At 39.4% G+C, this 18,614-nt stretch overlaps 1 protein-coding gene across 1 annotated transcript; it reads right to left on the bottom strand.

Moving 5' to 3' along the window:
- Positions 1–6,539: 6,539 nt before the first annotated feature.
- On the bottom strand, positions 6,540–18,283 carry LOC145398140 (dehydrogenase/reductase SDR family protein 7-like). Its single transcript, XM_080271084.1, has 8 exons — positions 18,185–18,283; positions 16,550–16,716; positions 11,897–12,009; positions 10,837–10,980; positions 9,633–9,852; positions 9,009–9,093; positions 8,715–8,875; positions 6,540–7,085 (listed from the first exon to the last, which is right to left on the bottom strand). The coding sequence occupies exons 2-8, from the start codon at positions 16,698–16,700 to the stop codon at positions 6,865–6,867; spliced, it is 1,095 nt and encodes a 364-aa protein (XP_080127210.1). The 5' UTR covers positions 16,701–16,716; positions 18,185–18,283; the 3' UTR covers positions 6,540–6,864.
- Positions 18,284–18,614: the final 331 nt, after the last annotated feature.

Below are 18,614 nucleotides of genomic sequence, written 5' to 3'. Positions count from 1 at the left end.
GCCATGTAATCCAGTGCCACCAGTCAAAGTGGGCAAGTTTTTAAAATGCCATGTGCCCGTTGTCATTAAACCTTGGCTCTGAATAAGCATTCCTTTTCTTAGCTAGCTGCCTTTAAATGCTGAATCTAATCGACCCCAGGGAACAGATTGTGGTTGTATAGATGAGATGCACGGTTCTGTATGTATTGTTCGGTAGTCTTAGTTTGGACTTTGAGTGGTTGAGTTCCTGCCTGGGAATGTTGTACAAGGCCAGCCTTCAGGATTTGGCCCCACATCACTTCCATAGTAGTACCTCCGTGTATGATTGCCTTTTTAGGCTCGAGTGCACAATTATCTAAACTGTTCGGCTTCATAATGTCTTGTACAGTAATTATTTACACAGGTATATATATTCTTGTAAGTACAGTACAGTATAATCCTTTCAACCTGAAGACGTTTTTATTGTTGCTGGTACTGATCTTTTTTTATTCAGCTTTTGCTGATATTAATGAAGACTATATCTGACCCCCCTGGTTCAGAAAGTTTCTAAACAAAGAAAATAATCTGCAGTCAGCAGGGATAAAATATAACATCTTTTGGTTGAGAGGGTTTGGTGTTATGTACTGTAATTAAAACTGCCATGATAGATTAAACAAGACTCCTTCATATGTTTGAAGGCATTGGAGAGGGATTCCTTCCCACGGCGGTGTTGGTGAAATCATACAAAGGATTTGCCTGGATGCACGAATGTCGCTAGTCCCCCCTCCCTGCATTCCAAATCAAAGATGGTGGACTGCAGCATCAGTTTCCTGCAGTCCACTGGGTTCACGTCCAGATGAACCAGGGGTTGCAGCTACTAGTACTATTACTCATAAGTATTTGTATGTTGGTATCTACAGACTTTTAATATAATTTATTCTGAATATCTTAAGGGAATTAACTTTTAATTTATCCCTGTTGAAGTATTCTAGTCTGTTGGTCAGAACGCACTGGTTGGAGTGACGGTCTTGCTTAGGTTTCATCCCCAAGAGGTGAGTGGAGGCTTTCCATTTATGTAATGCAGCTAAGGGAAGTAAGTTGATTATCAGCCCATTAAAGTACAGGACTACAGTACCCTAGACTCAGACTTGTTTTCTTCCAAGCGGGTAATGCAGGACTGACATATTGTTTTATAAGACCTGTGTATTCATGGCTCCAAATATTTCAAAATTCCATCACTTCACCCTTAGAGTCTCTGCTGCTGCTGCTGTTGTTGTGGCCCAAGACTCATCTGAAACATGAATCCAGTGAACTGCAGGCTTAAGTTGCCCTTCTCATGCAGTTCACCATCCTCATTTTGAGGGATATGGAAGAAATTGAAGGACATCTGTATAACCAAACAGTTAACTGTCAGAGACCCTTGGTGTGACAAGAGAGATTGATTAGTATTCTCAGGCTACTTCACCCCATAAGATGGGAAAACAGTTGGTTAAAGGCTGCTTGTTTGCTGCTGCTGCTGCTGATGATAATGATTAGGATGGTGATGAAATGCCATTCTGTTGCCTCCAAGTTCTCGTTTCAGGAAGGACTGTGGGTGAAGCATATAAAGGGATGTCAGAGGACAACAGTGGTTCTTCCTGTCTGGAGAATTGGCAAAGTGACAGCACATCTTGATTTTGTGACAAGAAGCTGAAATGTGTGCAAGAAACAGCAGCCATCATCACACTTTCGCTCACCCTCACCCTGAACTTTACTACCCAGACAGTCAGAAAAAAAATACTGAGAGAAACCTGCCTTCTTAAAGAGGGGATGCTAGATTCAGGTTAGTTTCTTGGTTTACATACAGCCCTTTCTTTCAGTATATACTGTGATTTCATAATTTTTTTTGTTCTTGCTATTGTCAGATTATTTTAGTTAGCTTAGAAGAGCCTGTTGAGCTGGAGGAGGTAGGTACAATCTTTTATTTTATTTATTTATTTATTTTTTTGAGGGAATTGGGCTGTTCGTAATGCTCGAATACGAAGTCGTGGTTGCATTAAACTCAGTGAGCCAAAGTTCTGGGGTAGGAATGAATGTCCTTGGTTACCTGTCAAATCAACCTTCCAATCTGACAACACCTGGCCATCAACTGAGCTAGAAGAGGCAAAAAATCCTTGTCAGTGTAAGCGAGTAATACCAGATGCTTTCATAGTTAACCCTTTGAATCCTGTGAGGTGATCTTTAGTTTATTGCTACTGGATGACTTTTCAGCCTATGAGAGACTTTCCAACAGGAATGGTTAGGTACAGCCATAGTGAATCCCCTCAGTACAGTAGATCTTTCCCAACATCAATTTAAATATCTGAAAACAGCAAATAATGCAGGAAAACAATGCCCTCAGATTGAAGGGGTTATGGATATTATTTTAGAAGTAACAAGAATAAATAACAGCATCTTCAGGTTAGTTAAGCCCTTCAGTATGACTTTGTTCTCCCCACCCCCCAACACAAAAATAATTTAATTCTCACTGTTGTGTACACTGTATTTTACATTTGAAATTTTGGACTGAATGGGAGGCTACCTGAGATCAAGCAGCATAGAGAGCTGCCATTAGGTGACCAAGGCTGAGTGCAAGTATGTTGGAGCCTTCAGAAATGATAAAACTATATGAAACGAAGTCCAAGCTAGTGAAGCATCGCCTTATGTTGTTGTAACCCATTTCATCTGAACACTGTGTACTGCTGGCTGAAGTTACCCTTCTCCTACAGTTCACCATCCTCCTGTTGGGAGAATGGGATTGAATTAATGAAGATTTATAAAACCAGGTAGTAATCATGTGGTTATATCCATGCCACCCTCTGAAAAGTATCCCTCCCCTTCGTCATCATCCTGCTTTTTCTCTCACCACCGATTAAGATACTAAAACCTTGTGTAGCATATTGATATTGCAGAATGGAATTGCACATTACCAATATATATTGACGATACTGGGTAAGTGAACAAAATAATAATTTCAAAAGTTTATTATATACATTCATATTGGCACTATATAGAAATTATCTGACAAAAAAAAAAATTGATATACATTCTGGATTACTTGGATATCTATTGCAGTGTTTCCTCTACAGCAGTAAAAAGGTAAAAGAAAATATATAAAATGATCATGTTTGGTAGACTACCACTACTGTTTAACAGACTACCTCTCCTGATTCCCACTAACTCGGTTCTTTAGCCTTACTCCAAGTTAAGATTCTTTCATTATTATTCCTTTCACACCAGTAACATATGTTCCATAACAGTATACCTTTTTTCTTGCTCCCTTCAGACAATATTATTCAGCATTACAGTTGTAGCCCCAGGTTCATCTAAAATGTGAATGCAGTGGACTGCAGGCTGAAACTGGATAGGGAGGGAGCTGAAAGGCTCTTGTCTTAGGGAGGGGTGGGGAGAGGGGCTCTTGCCTGGGGGTGGGGAGCTGAGGTGCACTTGTTGGGGGGGGTAGGAACCTACAGGTGCTTGTCTGGGGGGGGGGGACCTAGGGGCACTTGTCTGGGGGGGAGGCTAGGGGTGCTTGTTTGGGGGCAACAGGGGGGTAACCTAGGGGCACTTGTCTGGGAGGGAAGCCTAAGGGCACCTGTCTGGGGGAGGTGGGGCCTAGGGGTGCTTGTCTGGGAGGGTGGGGGGGGGAGCCTATCTTGGGGGGTGGGGGAACTGAGGGGCACTTGTCTAGGCAGGGGGGGCCTAGGGGTGCTTGTCTGGGAAATGGGGGGGGGGGGCAGAGCCTAAGGGTGTTTGTCTGGAGGGAGGGATGAACCCTAAGGGTGCTTGTTTAAGGGAGGGGGAGCAGAAGGGCACTTGCCTTGGGGGTGAAGGGGGGGGGGGACCTGAGGGACACTGGTTTAAGAGTGGAGCCACCTGGTTATTTTGGTGGCACTATGTGAAGGCATTCCTCTGCAACACCTTACTTAGCTGAGGAATGACTTTGTGAACTGGAGGGGTAACACATGTCTTCATTAAGCTCTTCCATCCAAGACTCCTAAGCTGAATATACTTGTCTGGAGGCTGGAAAAATAGTGAAAAATATACTGGTGTATCAGAATGGTTAACTTGGTGATGAATTAACACCTACTCCCCACTTTGTTACCTGTGATTCATTATAACATGTTTAGATGACACTGTTTTGATATATCTGACCTCTCCATTTCAAAGTTTCCAAAACTGAATAAAATTGTCTGGATATGGCTGGAATAAAATGAAAAATACATCACTGGACTGAAAGAATTAACACAACATTAAAAGTTAAAGAAAATTTGTCCCCTTCAATTTTTTTTTTTTTTTTTTGTGACTGATGCCACCAAACAATTTTACTAAACTTTAGAAAGCTCTCTTGTACAGTAGTGCAGTAAACAGGATAAAACTAAGGATCACAGTCTCACAGAATTAGGATTATAGCACCTCTTCCCCATTTATTAAACTACAGTACTGTACTGTACTTACATCAGTACTCTCTTCTGTGTCTTTTATATCTCTTTAATAACAACATGGTTTATATAATTAACCTCTTCAGTCCAGTGATGTGTTTTTGAAGTTTATTCCTTGTACTTTCAGATGATTTTATTCAGCCCGATAAACGTTTTGAGCTGGAGGGGTCAGACAGTCTTAGTTAATCTGTCCCCTACTTGAGTAAATCCATTCATCCATTCATCATCAAATCCTATGCTGCCCCATAAGGAGCGTAGGAGCCTGGGGCTAGGCAAGTTGGTCCTGATGTTTAAGATGAGAGTGACCAGCATCACTTATCCCTGGGTGGCATTATGTGAGCAATAAACCCCAGCCACCCCTTGGATATAAACCTACTCAGGCTTAATCCAAATGAAGCACCTTAATTATCCACTAAACCACCAGGTGCCATAATTTGGTTCCATGGTTACCACCCAGTGTAGTAAATGGTTTCCAGGTGTACAGGAAACCATTTCGCTTGTCATTCAATGTAGAGTAAACCAAAGACAGAAGAAAGAGGAAGGAATGAAGGAAAGAAAGTCAGAAGGAGAGTAAAGTCATCCATAGGCAGAAGAAAAGAAATGAATGAAGGAAAGGAAGACAGAAGAGGAAGGAAGGAAGAGAGGAAAGGGCAGACACCCAAAGCAGCACTACATCAAGTGAGTGGATGGTGAGTGCTCCCACCTACCACCTACTTGAGTAAAACAGTCATTAAATACAAATACAGTTGTCTAGTACATAACTGGATTGAAACTGTTAACATAAAAACTATATCAACCCCATCAGTTCAGTGACATACTTAAATTGCTAATTCTTCCCATCTACACGTGATTTTCTTCGGTTTAGGAGAAATCTCTTATACAGAACAAGTTAAGGAAGGCTGCATCTAACCCCTACAGCTGCTCACCCCAATTTACGGAAGGGGTTAATGTACCAGCTACAGAAGTAAACTGTTAAGGATGAGGTGCTGGGAAACCTAACCAACAAGAATACAAGCTTAGAGTATATCAGTCCCTCCACTTTGAAAAAAGTGTTATCTGCAATGAAATAAAATTCTGTGGAAGTAGCCATAATAAATTTTTTACATATTTTGAGCTGATTGAGAGGAAAAAACACACAAAACAAAACAAAAAAAAACTAACTCAGCAACTAGTTAATAAAACTAGATAATATCAATGTACAGCAGACCCTCCTTTTGCCTCCTCTTGGCCTTCTTGATAAATGGACATCCACCAAACATGCATAAAAACACACTAATCATCAACAGGCATAAGAAAGTGAACGAACAAAATTATGACAGTAACTGGCCAAAACATGGAATTCTAACTCTCCTCTAAGCCTTCCAAGTCACTCCCTGGATTAATCATGGGTGGGTATTTTCAATGTTGGTATGGATGACCTGAATATCTGTCATCTGCTTTCCTGTGCATGATGTGTTGGTCGCCACACTAAACGGGCTGGGGTAGAGGTTGATAGCACCATGTAAAACATAAAAGGACGCACAAAACAAAAGGTCTACCGTATAAGCATGTTCATCCATCAATCCATCATTCAATCCTATGTTGCCCCATGAAAAGCGTAGGAGCCCGGGGCTTGGCAAGTCGGTCCTGACATTTAAGATGAGTAAACATGTTAAGTGCGATAAATGGCTCAATATTTAGTCGACTGTACATCTATGGAGATTTCTTGGCCCTGATACAGTACACTATACACTATAACTAACACAATTCTGTTGATAACATTATAACACATTTCGGAAGATAATGTCAGTTCTGTGTTTACAAAAGCACAGACATTTAGGTTATATTCATAACCATCATCATCAACTACACTCCCTACCAGTATAAGATGAGGCAGGTTCCACAAACAAGGAGTAAGAAAACACAAAAATTAAAAAGGCCACCCAGTGAAATGTACCATGCAATCATACTGACATCATCCAAACCTTGAAAATACTGGCTTGTCCCCCCCACCCCACCCCAAAAAAAAATCAATCTATATAAACCTGTTAATAATATGGATACCACAGACCAGACCACAGTATTATTTTTCTTATTTTTCTCTTATGAACTAAAATGTGTAACTCAGTACTTACTTTATATTAATTCCTTCGTCACCACTGATTAATCAGCAGCACTAAACTAGGTCAACTATATCACATTTATGCTGACTATATTACTGCTGCTGCTGACTATATCACTATTCTCACGACTAAAAGGCCATATCATTCTCAGCTTACAAAACACCACAAAGTGTTTGTACAAGTTTATCTATATTTGGTACCTTTCTGTTTCCATGTGTTATTTATTCAATGTGTATTAGCACAAAGAGAGTTTATTATACGGCATGCACGATATCGTTATGGAAAAGTACTAAAAAACTAAACTGACAAGAATATGGCCTTAAATTAACACCTTCCGGGAAGACTTATTTTACTTTGCGCAATCTGTTCACTTCCGCTTTCTGTTTTGCAGCTCGTGCCTTCATGACTTGCGAGATGAGCGATGGAGTGAGGCTGCGAAAAATGACAGCAAGTTGGTGCAGGGGGGAAGCCAAAACTACTTCTTCCCGTCCATTCAGCAAGCACTGCACTACTTGTTCAGCCACTGCCTCTGGTTTCATGCCCTCAGCTGTCGTTCTGTCTGTGACTGCAATGTGTCAGGGAGAATCAGTCATCACTGTTGTAATAACCAGAAAAAAGGAAACAAGTAATGTATGAAAGTGAGGAAAGTATGAGCAGAAAGTGAATGTATAAAAGTGAGAGAACTATTTACAATTGTAATGACAAAAGGAAGAGTTATCAATACTGTCCAGAAACTAGGAAACATGCATAAACTGTTTGTTGTAGTTTGTGGCCCTAGGCTCATCAGTGGACTGAAGGCTGAAGCCACCCTTCTCCTGCAGCCCGCCATCCTCCTACAAACAGATAGGAAGGGAGCTGAGGGATAGCTGTATAATCAGAGCTGCTTGGCTATATCAGTGCCGGCACATCGTGATATTACTGTGACCCCAGGCACATCTGAAACATGAATCTGGTGGATTGTAGGCTTAAGCTGTCTTATCTCTTGTAGTCCACCATACTCCATTTGGGGGATACAGAATTATTTGAGGGACAACATCCTTACTCTGATATTTTTCCACTGAAAGCTGAAGTAGCTAAGGTACAATCCAGAAACATGAAAGAATGCACAAATGTGGGAAAACTATGAACAGCATGCCTTGTGAAATGGGCAAGATAATCATATAAATTTATATACATAACTAGTTGTAAATTATCCTAACTTTCTTTTTCCCTTAAAGATAGCATAAGGAAGATCAAGGGAAGAGATATTTGAGTGGGAAAGCCATCAACAACATACCTAGTGAAATGGGTCCGACTGTTGTAAGCTGAAACTCTGTACAATGTAAACTACTGTACGTAATAAAGATTAATAATAATCAAACTAACACCATGCTTTTTCCTAACCAAACAACGAACATCATGCTTTTTCTCAACCTGACATTCTGGTTTTAACCATCAGTGATTAATTTAAATGTGGCAGAAGCCAAACCTCTTATCTGAAGAAATTTTCTATTTTCTTGCTCTTTTCATACAACTTAAACCTCCTTTATGCTTTTAACTCTTTTTCGCTTCAATGAGGTAAATTTAATTTTATTCTTGCTACTTCCGGACAATTATATTAATCTTAATAACACAGATGGTTAAATACAGTAAGGCTATACCTAACCCCTCTGGTTTGGGGAGGAAAAAAAAAAAAATCTGGTAGTAGTAGCAGTAGCATTAGTAGTACTGTACTAGGAGCAACAACAGGCTCATCCGAATGTGAACCCCGTGGACGGCAGGTTGAAGTTACCTTTCTCCTGCAGCTAATAACCCTCCTTTTCCAAAGGGGACTGAGGGACATCAGCATGACTGGGCAGTGGAGCAGCCATCATCAGTGTCACTATAAAAAGGCATCCCTCTCCACCAACACATGTACACAGTAGTAACGAGGTTAAATAGGGCTATCTCAATTCTAAGCTATGTAAAAATCATCTGGTGGTAGCAAAAATAACACTGAAAAAATGCCATCAGATTCAAGGGGTCACATCCACAATCTATCTGTGTGATGTGGGCAGGCCACGTGTGCACTAGTCCAACCATGAAGGAAGGCTGCTTGTAAACAAAAGCAATTGAAAGTCATACAGCTTTTATTCTCAGTAATCATTAAAGGAAAGGTCCACCATAAACAGTGTTCATTACACCGATGGTCAACAGCACTACACAAAGTTCTCACCTCCATATGTTGAGCCATCCTGTGTGAGTGCGTTGCGGGACAAGTCAGTGGAGATGTATCCTGGGCTAATTACAGACACCTTTACTCCACTGTCAGCCACCTCTGCTCTCAGGGAGTCAAAGAAACCTTGTAGTGCATGCTTGGATGCTGTATAACATGACCTGTGGTACAGACAGAGTGATATTACTTGTGTTATTATGGGGGAAACTTTAATCTGAGGTATGGAATTTTCTTCAGAATTTGTTTCCCTCTGTTCTACTACAGTGTTAAAAAGCACACAGCCCTTAAACTAACCTGTATGGTATAGCCAGTTTTCCCTGTACACTGCTCACTGCAACCACATGACCACACCTTCTCTTGATCATACAGGGTAGGACTGCTGTTTGGGGGTAAAACAAGATACAGTTACAACTGCTCTCGTGAAGGATGCCCCAAAATAAGCAGTACTAACTGTGTGGCTCTGAAACAAACCCTGTCACTTTTGGGGGGTCATCATGGACTAGCCACTTCAAGAGATGAGAGTCTGAAGCTCAGCTAGCCTTGGCTAATTGGCAAGCCTGCAAATTACAACACCTTTCACTCTTTTGGCAATGTTTCTCAGAGTCAATGGTAGACAACCAACTACTGCCTACCAGATCCTGTGTCCATGATTTAATATACCATACATATACAGGTAAACAGGCAGTCTTCATTACAACACAAATGGCACTGAAACTTTGAGGAACTGGCAATAGAGTTTTACAGGCAGTAATGGAACTTGAAAAGGCAATTTTTCTGCATAGTGTACATCGTTACAGATAGAGGGAAGAGTAACAATGGGCTGCTTAAGTTCTGTGAGTTGTTTAAAGCAAGGACAGACCCACAGATACAAAACTAGAAAATTGATTATTTAATTGTATATACCAAAGACATACTTACCTTTAGTCAATGCAACCTGGCCGAAATAATTGACAACCATAAGCTTGATATCAACGCTAACATCGGTGTCAAGAGCTAAACCACGATAGCTGATACCAGCATTGTTTATCAGAATGTCAATGTAGCCAAGGGAGCCCATGAGCTTTGATACCACCTCAGGGATGCTGTTTAGGTCCTCTAGGTCCAGCTCTACTACAGTTGGAACGTGTAGTTCAGTGACCTGGAAAAGAAGTGTTATCATCAGCATCAGCATCCTAGCCCTCCTCCTCCTCTTCTTCATCATTATCATCAGTTAGCCTCATTCCCACTAAACTAATCCAACTGAACAACTGACAAGAAGGGAAATATCATAACCATCATAATCCTAACCCTATTCCCCACTGAACTACTGTAATCTAGTCCATACTAACAGCAAGAGAAATATAATTTCATCATCACCATTATCTTCAAAATGTTAGTCCTGCTTCCCACTAAAAAATTAAATTTGATCTTACAACATCGAATCATCATCATCATCATTGTCACAGCTTACACAGCACCATGACCAGACATATTAACTGCTATTGAGTGAGGGGCAATTTGCATTTTCCTCTAACTAGTTTTCTCAACTGGCTTTTTTGCATAAATTAAATATCCATTTAATCATACCTTACATATGGTAATATCACAGATTATGGTCAGCAATGTTAGAAATATTTTAATGTCCTTTCAACAGTCAGTTTGTTTTCACCTGACAAAAATCACACAACAATGAAGCCCCTGGAATCCTGGCTCCATCTTACAGGCCTAACAAACTGCATATATTTTATTTGGAACTTTTAATGCATGTCCTTCACATTGCCTGCCAGACAGTCATGCTGTCATCTATAAAGTTAAAATTAAGTTCCAAACCTTTAACCTGAGTTTCCGTGCCAGAGCTAGAATACAGAGAAAGTGAAGCAGTTTTCTATGTTTCCCTGCTACAGTTCCAATAATGAAGATTGTTTTCTGTGCTTCCCTACCACAGTTAGGATGAAAAGAGACTATAAACTGTTTTCTTTGTTTCCCTGCCAGCAAAGCTATTGCAGAACTTGTTTCCTGTATTTTCCTGTTAGGATGATGAAGAATTAAAGCTTTTTCCAGTACTTTCTCTGCTACAGCTAGGATACTGAGGATCTAAAACTGTTTCCTTGTATTACCCAGCCAGTCAATATCTGCCATTTACCCTGTAGGTTTTAAGCAGTGTATCTTTGAGTTTGTTGAGCTTGTCAGTGTTGCGTGAAGCGAGGATGAGTCGAGCCCCACGTTTGTAGAGTGCATGTGCCAGTGCCTCGCCTAGACCAGAACTGGCTCCTGTGATTAACACCTTCTGCAATATCAAACAAATAAATGTGGAAAAAAAATAATAAATAAGCACAGTACATATTATCAAATGATGCCTTTAATAGGATGACTTTTTTTTATTTTTTTTATATTTATTCTAGTTATTCCATGCAATTCTATTATAATCAGGGATGACTTTCAGACTGGAAAGGTTAGCTTAGCCCTAACTGACCTCATAATTAATACAGATCCTTTCTATGTAGAATAAAAACATTTGTGGCAATGAAAAATAAAATAAAGGTACGGTAAAACCTCGATATAAAAGACTTCAATCGACAGTTTAAAAACTGTTAGTACGATCTGGACTAATGTCTGATATATAGGTGAGTCTGGGTTAGCAGGGGGAAGTCCAGATGTCACTTTTATTGGAATTTTGCTTTCTCCAAGCCCAAAGTAGTCTGTTATAGTGAGGTTTTACTGTAATAATTAGAAGGAAATTAAGAAATCCCCATACTGAGGCTGGCCAGGGAACATGATATTTTCCATGGATTGAGAGTTAAACCAAGTGCCAAAACCAGCTAAGTACTTCCCAACAGATAATGAAGGCTGTTACGAAAACAAAAATCTAATACACGCAGTGAGACGTGTAACAGCATGATAATCTCTGCTTGGACAGTGATTTTGTTTACTTGTGGCCGAGTCTCCTTCCTCAGAGTGATGACTGCGGGGCTATTTATCAAGCTTGTATCCAATTTCACTTTCACAGTAGTGCCTCTCTGGGTCAATTGCCACAATATTTTATCTCTACTACACTGAATAAATTGCTGAAGAGATGGTGTTAAAAAATCTCCACAGCTACTGATAATACAAGTGGATAGTGAGGCATAATGCACAATTAAATCTCTAATGAAGAAGTGTTAAGAAATCTTTTAAGCCACTCAGAATACAATCCACATTCTTACCTTTCCTCTGAGTGCCCTGCTTGAGTAGAAGAACTGTGACATAACAGCTTGGAACATCTGGTATGCCACCCTTACTGCCAACACTGGACCCATCACTGATACCGTTGCCCACCCTGCCAACACCATATGCCATCAGCATCATCAACATCAACATCCAGATCTCTTTTTCCCACCTAAAAATGGGGTGACATAGGGTTCAGAGAGCAAGAAAAAGCTGATGGGAGAAACAAAAGTCTACCCAACCAAATGGACCATGGTATCAATCAACATCAATCGAATCACCATTACTGTGTCATTATCATTATCTATCCCACACCACAGAAACATACCATCATAAACATCACCACCATCATCACAATTTTATCCCTTCACAACATCATATTTATTTCACTAAAACCACTGATGATTTTGCTTCATCAGTAAAATAATCTCTGGGAGGTAGTAATCAAATGGTAAGAAGTGTACTCTGTTCTAATATAAAAAATATCAATCCCACGCTAAGGCAGGAAACAACATGATTTAAATTTTGTTAAAACCGGCTTTACTCATCTTTCAGAAGACTCTCAAACTTGTCACCCGCTAATATCACCCAAAAAAGTCCTGCCTGAGACTGCTCTAGTATGTATTCAGTATGGGTGGTCGACATCAGCACTGAAGTGAGTGCTAAGTCATAAATATACACACAAAAAGGAAGGCAATTAAATAACTGTCGGTAAATACGTCAGACACACCAAAAAAGGTAAACAAATAAACAAATCAACATCTGGTAAATAAATACATGCTTCTAAATATATAAAAACTCATCATCCTGACTTTTCTTCCCAGCTACAGAGGCAGTAAGAAAGTACCATGACACAAAGGAATGAGAGAGTTTGATGTGAGAGAACTATCAACAGCACAGCCAGTGAAGTAGGTCACTCGCTCATTCACACATCATTCAAGTCCACAAAATCCTGCCTCCAACTGGCCAAACAAACCATTTTTTTCTTCTAGATGCTCTTTACCTATCTCTCTGTCTATCTACAGCCAGATGCCTTAATCCCAGTGGGGGGGTGGCCACAAATAAATCCCCTCCATGTTACCTTGTCCTCAACTATCAAGCTGCCCTCTCTTTAACCCAAACTCTCTCTCTCTCATATACCTCTCCACCTCATCCTTAATCTTCTTCTCCCTCCCCCACCTCCACCATTTCACTCACATACTCTCCTACTATATGAATGCATTCCATGTGTACCCTTAAAAAGAAAAATAAATAAACAAATATGGCAATCACCATTTCTAGCAACTTTGACGATAGAGAAAGGGTTTACTCTGACAAATTTTGGTATAAGTGTCTCCATGGCTGGCTTCTGAAGATGCCCCACACACACACTGACACTCTCAACACAACTGAGCTCCTCCCTCCCACCTCCCTCACTTATATACCCTCCCATCCATTGCCAGATTTGCATTATGACTTTTGTGTGTGTAAGAAACTGTTCCCAATATTAACACAATCATCAGGACAAAACTTCAGTATTAAAAGTCATATTCAGTATTAAAAAGTCATTACTAACTTAAATACACCCAAAATAAATGCACTAGAATAAAAGATCTGTGAATAATAAGTGAAGAAAAAAAAAAGCGCATTACCAACCAACTGTACAAGGAAAACTGTTAAAATTTAAATCTCATCTGGCTTCATTCTGCCAAGGATCATGACAGACAATTATTCTTTCCACTTCCTCAGTCATCATTATCACCTCAATGTCTCTCCCTCTCCTACCAATGGATGGGGTGAGGTAAGCCAACAGAGCAAGAAAAAGCCTGACAGAGACTATCAACAGATTGTCCAGTTAAATGGACAAAGCTTTTATTCCATTATATTTAAGCTCTTTGAATCCTGACTCCACCTCACAGGCAAACCTTCCACACTGATCCACATCACTTTACCTAACACCAAGAGTCAATCCAACGACTACTGTGTAGCTAGGGAAGAATCAGTAACCACGTATATATACAGTAAACCCAGAATGAGGAGTCCAAAATTTAAAAAGTACATCTGGTATCACATTACAGTACCAAAGATTTAGCTTCTTCACACCGTCACCAGTATCAGTGTCACCCAACAAATAAAAAATATGCACCGCCATGAAACTAGTCACAAGCAAACACACACACACACACACACACACATTGTTGTGCTACATATATTAAAAAAAAAAAAATTCTAAAAAGAATTACTGTATTAACTTGAAACACCACTGGCATCCCCCTACCAAGGATTATGACATGCATGACACATCAAGTTTGTGGTGAAAGGGAAGTGTCCCTCCAGGGCTTACTAAAATCCAGGTCACTAGTGTGACATGTAATTTGTTAGGGGTGTGAGCGTCTCAGTGCTATGACTAGGCATTTGACTTATGTCAACTACGTTTCTTTAATTCAAGTTGATGTTGTAAAGTAATTCCAAGTAGTATTCCATTAAATTATTGATCCTATGTTACTTTTTGTCATTAATTAGACATTATTTATCTCACCATCATCAATACAGAAGAGACAAAGAAAGTAATGAGAACACACTCAATAGCCCCACCAGACATCATCATCCATGTCTTTTTAATTTTCTACTCCATCAAATCAATGTTAGTATGTCAGCCTCACTCTTCCATTGCACAACCTAAATGCTCTACTATAAACAGTCAAAGCAATCTCAAAACATATTCATATAACATCATCATCAACATCCAAACCTCTTTTCCCACCTAAGGACGGGGTGAGATACAATTTAAGAAAATATCAGACTGGAGATATGGTCACTTTTTTTTTTTTTTTGCCAACAATTATTATTATTAGTAGTAGTAGCTTAATGTTGTTGTAGTACCTGTAGTTGTAGCCCCAGGTTCATCTGGAATGTGAACCCACTGGACTGCAGGCTAAAGCTAACCCCCCTCCCCAACCTCCTCCAAAGTTCCCCTGCATTCTTTGAGAGGAAATGGAAGTAGATGAAGGATGTTTGTAAAACCAGGCAGCTGAGCCGCCCAGCTGTATCAGTGCCACCACATGAAGGAATTCTCTCCAGCACTATCAACTTGGCAATCTCTTGCTTCTGCTGAAAAGAATTTACTGAAGCTAAAATCATTTACATCGAGGAAGACGCTTCCCTTAGGTTAACAGAGTGGTAGTAGTCACAGCCCTATGCTCATCTGAATGTAAACTCAGTGGAGTGCAGGCTAAAGTTACCCTTCTGCAGTCCACCATCCTCCTATTGGGAGAGAGAGGAAGAATAGAAGGGCATTTGCAAGACCACGCAGCAGAGCCAGCCAGCCACATCAGTGTCACTACATGAAGGCATCCCTCTCCAGCACCCAAGTCTAAAATATACAAGGGTTAATGAAGACTGACTACAGCCACTGGTCTTAAATTTTCTCTTCTTGTCACTGTGATGACATGTTTTTCATTTCATACAAACTCCTACTTACTTCGTGCAGGTGTAAGGACATCTTCCATAATGAATAAAATTATACGTGGGTAACAATAATAAAATGAAAAATATCATCAGATTCAACTAAACAGAATCTAATGAAGATAATAAAAAATTAGGCTATCTCCTATTAAAAATGTCACCAGACTGAAGGGGTTAACACTCAAACAAACCAGGAAGGTGCTTGAATCATTGCAGTATATAAACATGGGACAATAAGAGGCCTTGGGAACCATGAGTGGAAGCTCAGGCAGCTTCTTTGCACCTCTTCCTTATTATGTTTTATTTCTGTGTATGCCAATGGGTGCAACCAAATAATTCCATACACCAGATTACAAGGACTCCAATCACTCCATTCTTTAAAACATCTTGAACAGTTGGACTTTAACTCCAGTAGACTGAAATTTGGGGGTAACTAATCTGGGAAGGGAGTTCCAAAGAGAGGCAGGTTGAGGAAAAATGGAATTCTTACAGGCAAAGTTCTGAAATATGGCAGTAATGATAGTGATAGTAATGAAAGGGTAATAACAGATTCTTCTAATTCCTCCACAAACATGCATAGCCTACAGTAATCAGGGTGTGGAAAGAACACAGCAAAATGATATTATCACTCTGAAAGGCTAAACACTGATTACAACATGAAGATGGAGTGAACTATGTACACATCTTGCCAGTGAGAAGGATTAAGATCAGATGAGGTCAAATGGTAAAACCATTAACCCAATTACTGACCTAAAATCCAAGAAACATATAAATATATTGACCTGAAAATTCTGTGTCAACGGAGATGGATTTAATCATAAAATTATCATCTTTCCAACCCACTGTACCAATCACATGAGAAGTTGGTTCTAAATTACAAATTTTTCATCCTAATCATCATAAATGGACTTTTAAATGGGGTAGATATTTTCATACCAGTAATTAGAATTGACAAAGACATAAACTGTCACCATCATCATCATCATCACTGCTGTCATCACTATCATCATATGATGGATGAGACTATGATGATTAATTACTGGGGTGAGCCACCACTCAGGTGAAATGCTACTTTTGAAATAAGTTACCGTATCTTGTTATTTTGTGGTTTTGCATACTAGTGAACTCTGTAAAAGAACAGGTGCTTTAAACAAATAAAAGATCAACCATTATTATTATTTTATTATTATTATTATTAATGACCTTACCAATAATCAAAGGGATAGTATTCCATGATGCAGCCAGGTCTCGTGTGCTCTTTAATGCTCGGATGAAGAACGCAGCTAGATCTGACCATCTACTGGTGGTGTTCCTCACGGTACCGGCACTCAGTAGGTCTCCGTTCAACCCAGTATCCATTTTGGCTTCTGGAAAACTAGATATTATATGTACGATGCAACTACATTTACACATACAGTACACAATAGGTCATTTCAATAATGCAGCTGCAGTCAAGGACATGTAACACAACAATTATCAAGAACTTTCAAAATGCAGTACAATACAGTCACGCCTCAGTATACAATGAGGTAATGTCAAGAGAAAAATAATCCCAGACCAATTTACCATGTACCAGGGTTGAAATGGGTTCACTGGGGTTTTCTGGGGGTCAAAGGCCTCTTAATCTTTATTAAAAAAAAAAAAAAAAAAATTAAGCTTGTCCTCTGTGCCCTCAGTAGCACCATGCTTTCCACTACAGGGTACCATCCTTGCCAGACATGATTTCCAAGTCACAAGTTCAGTATTCCACACACAAAAAGCTATGGTACCACTCCACTTAGGCTAATACTGCACACTGCACTATTCACTGCACACTTGCACTGCTATCAGCAAGAGCAATGATGTTTCAATATTTGGTTTAGTTTGCTTTTGGTCTGGTTAAATTACATTAGGGTCACTAAATTTGGTTGATTTTGGCATTACAGTATTACAAATTCTTTCTCAAGATGCTCGGTAAATGTCCAGAAACCATTTTCTGTATATTTACCCCCAAAAATCACATTCTCCAAAAACGGCACACCCAAAATAAGGCTGAGAAACACAACCCCAAAAATGGTGAAAATGAACCCAGACACCGTATCGACAAATACCCGAAAACTTAACCATCCCTGCCATTGTGGGAAGAATTAACAATACTGTACAGAACTTGCCTACCTCCTTTTTTTTTAAATACACTTAAAAAAGAAAATGGTTTAATTCTATGGTATATTAACTCTTAATTCCCAGGACAACATTACAACGGTAATTTCTGCTGGCTTCTGATTACTTTATTCATCAAAGAAAGCCATTCTGAAATAAAAGGGTTAGATATAGCCCTTGTCAACATTTTCACTACCAGGGAACTCTTCTGAAGCTATTAAAAATATCCAGTACCGTAGCTGCAAAAAGAAAATGAGAAAAAACATACTGGTAATCATGAGACTTAATTTCATTACTCTGTTCTACCTTGAATATTTTACCTAAACAGTTTTTTATATTTATTTTTGCTATATTCTCACAATTTATTCAAATGGGTTGGAGTTTTTGTGCTGGATGTGCCAGATAAAGTACAATTAACCCCTTCACCATTAGGCTATGGGCCCTCTTTGAGTTAAATCACCAAGTAGCTATAAAAATAAAAATCCAGTCTATATCTGCCTGAATATGCTAATCTCACAAGCACTGTCATCCAAGGGGTAAACACTGCAAAACTACTTATGAGGTTTCCTTCCTCATTCTCAGCAAAAATTCAAGGTACTTTGACTAGTCTCCTAATTTATGCTACGGCACGTCCATGGCATATGTTGCAATATCAAAAGGTAAACAGTTAAATGGGGATAAATATTAACTAACTTTCAACATACCTAGGTCGCAGGTGGCCTCCCTTAGCACCTTCCTGTGAGTGATTTTATCTTCTGCTCGCCATGGCCCCCGTGTTCACAAATTTTCTCAGCAATCTTCTCCTTCTTCCCTATCCAGTAAGGAGAAAATTCCCTGGGCCTGGCCTTTTTGTCCACAGCAGCTTTAGTTTTGTTCGTATTTGATTTATTATGTTTATTTTGTTATTTTTTTCCATAGTTAGAGGTCGGTATTCATAAATTTAATAAGCTGCGAAATTGTGTTTCTTTTTACTTTAATTTAAAGTACATACAGCTGCCAAATCCTCCAAAACCAAACTGAAATGAATAATATCATGGAAAAGGTGGCAAAATAAATTACTTTTCATAATCATTTAATGACGGTGTGCTGATTGTTTACCGGAAAACTGATTAAGATAATTTGAGAATACGGACC

The sequence above is a fragment of the Coenobita brevimanus genome, chromosome 44, assembly GCF_032717465.1.
Source record: "Coenobita brevimanus isolate Jiangsu-jjx chromosome 44, ASM3271746v2, whole genome shotgun sequence".
NCBI classification, from domain to species: Eukaryota; Metazoa; Arthropoda; class Malacostraca; order Decapoda; family Coenobitidae; genus Coenobita; species Coenobita brevimanus.
Note: the sequence above shows the minus strand (reverse complement) of the source record. Positions and strands in the feature narration are given on the sequence as shown.

Coding starts and splice junctions, on each gene's coding strand:
- LOC145398140 (XM_080271084.1), bottom strand. CDS start 16,700: ATGGATACTGGGTTGAACGGAGACCTACTGAGTGCCGGTACCGTGAGG. Junction 12,010..16,549: donor TACTATCCCTTTGATTATTG/GTAAGGTCATTA, acceptor TGGTGTTGGCAG/GGTGGGCAACGGTATCAGTG. Junction 9,853..10,836: donor CACTGCTTAAAACCTACAGG/GTAAATGGCAGA, acceptor CTTCTTTTCCAG/GTCACTGAACTACACGTTCC.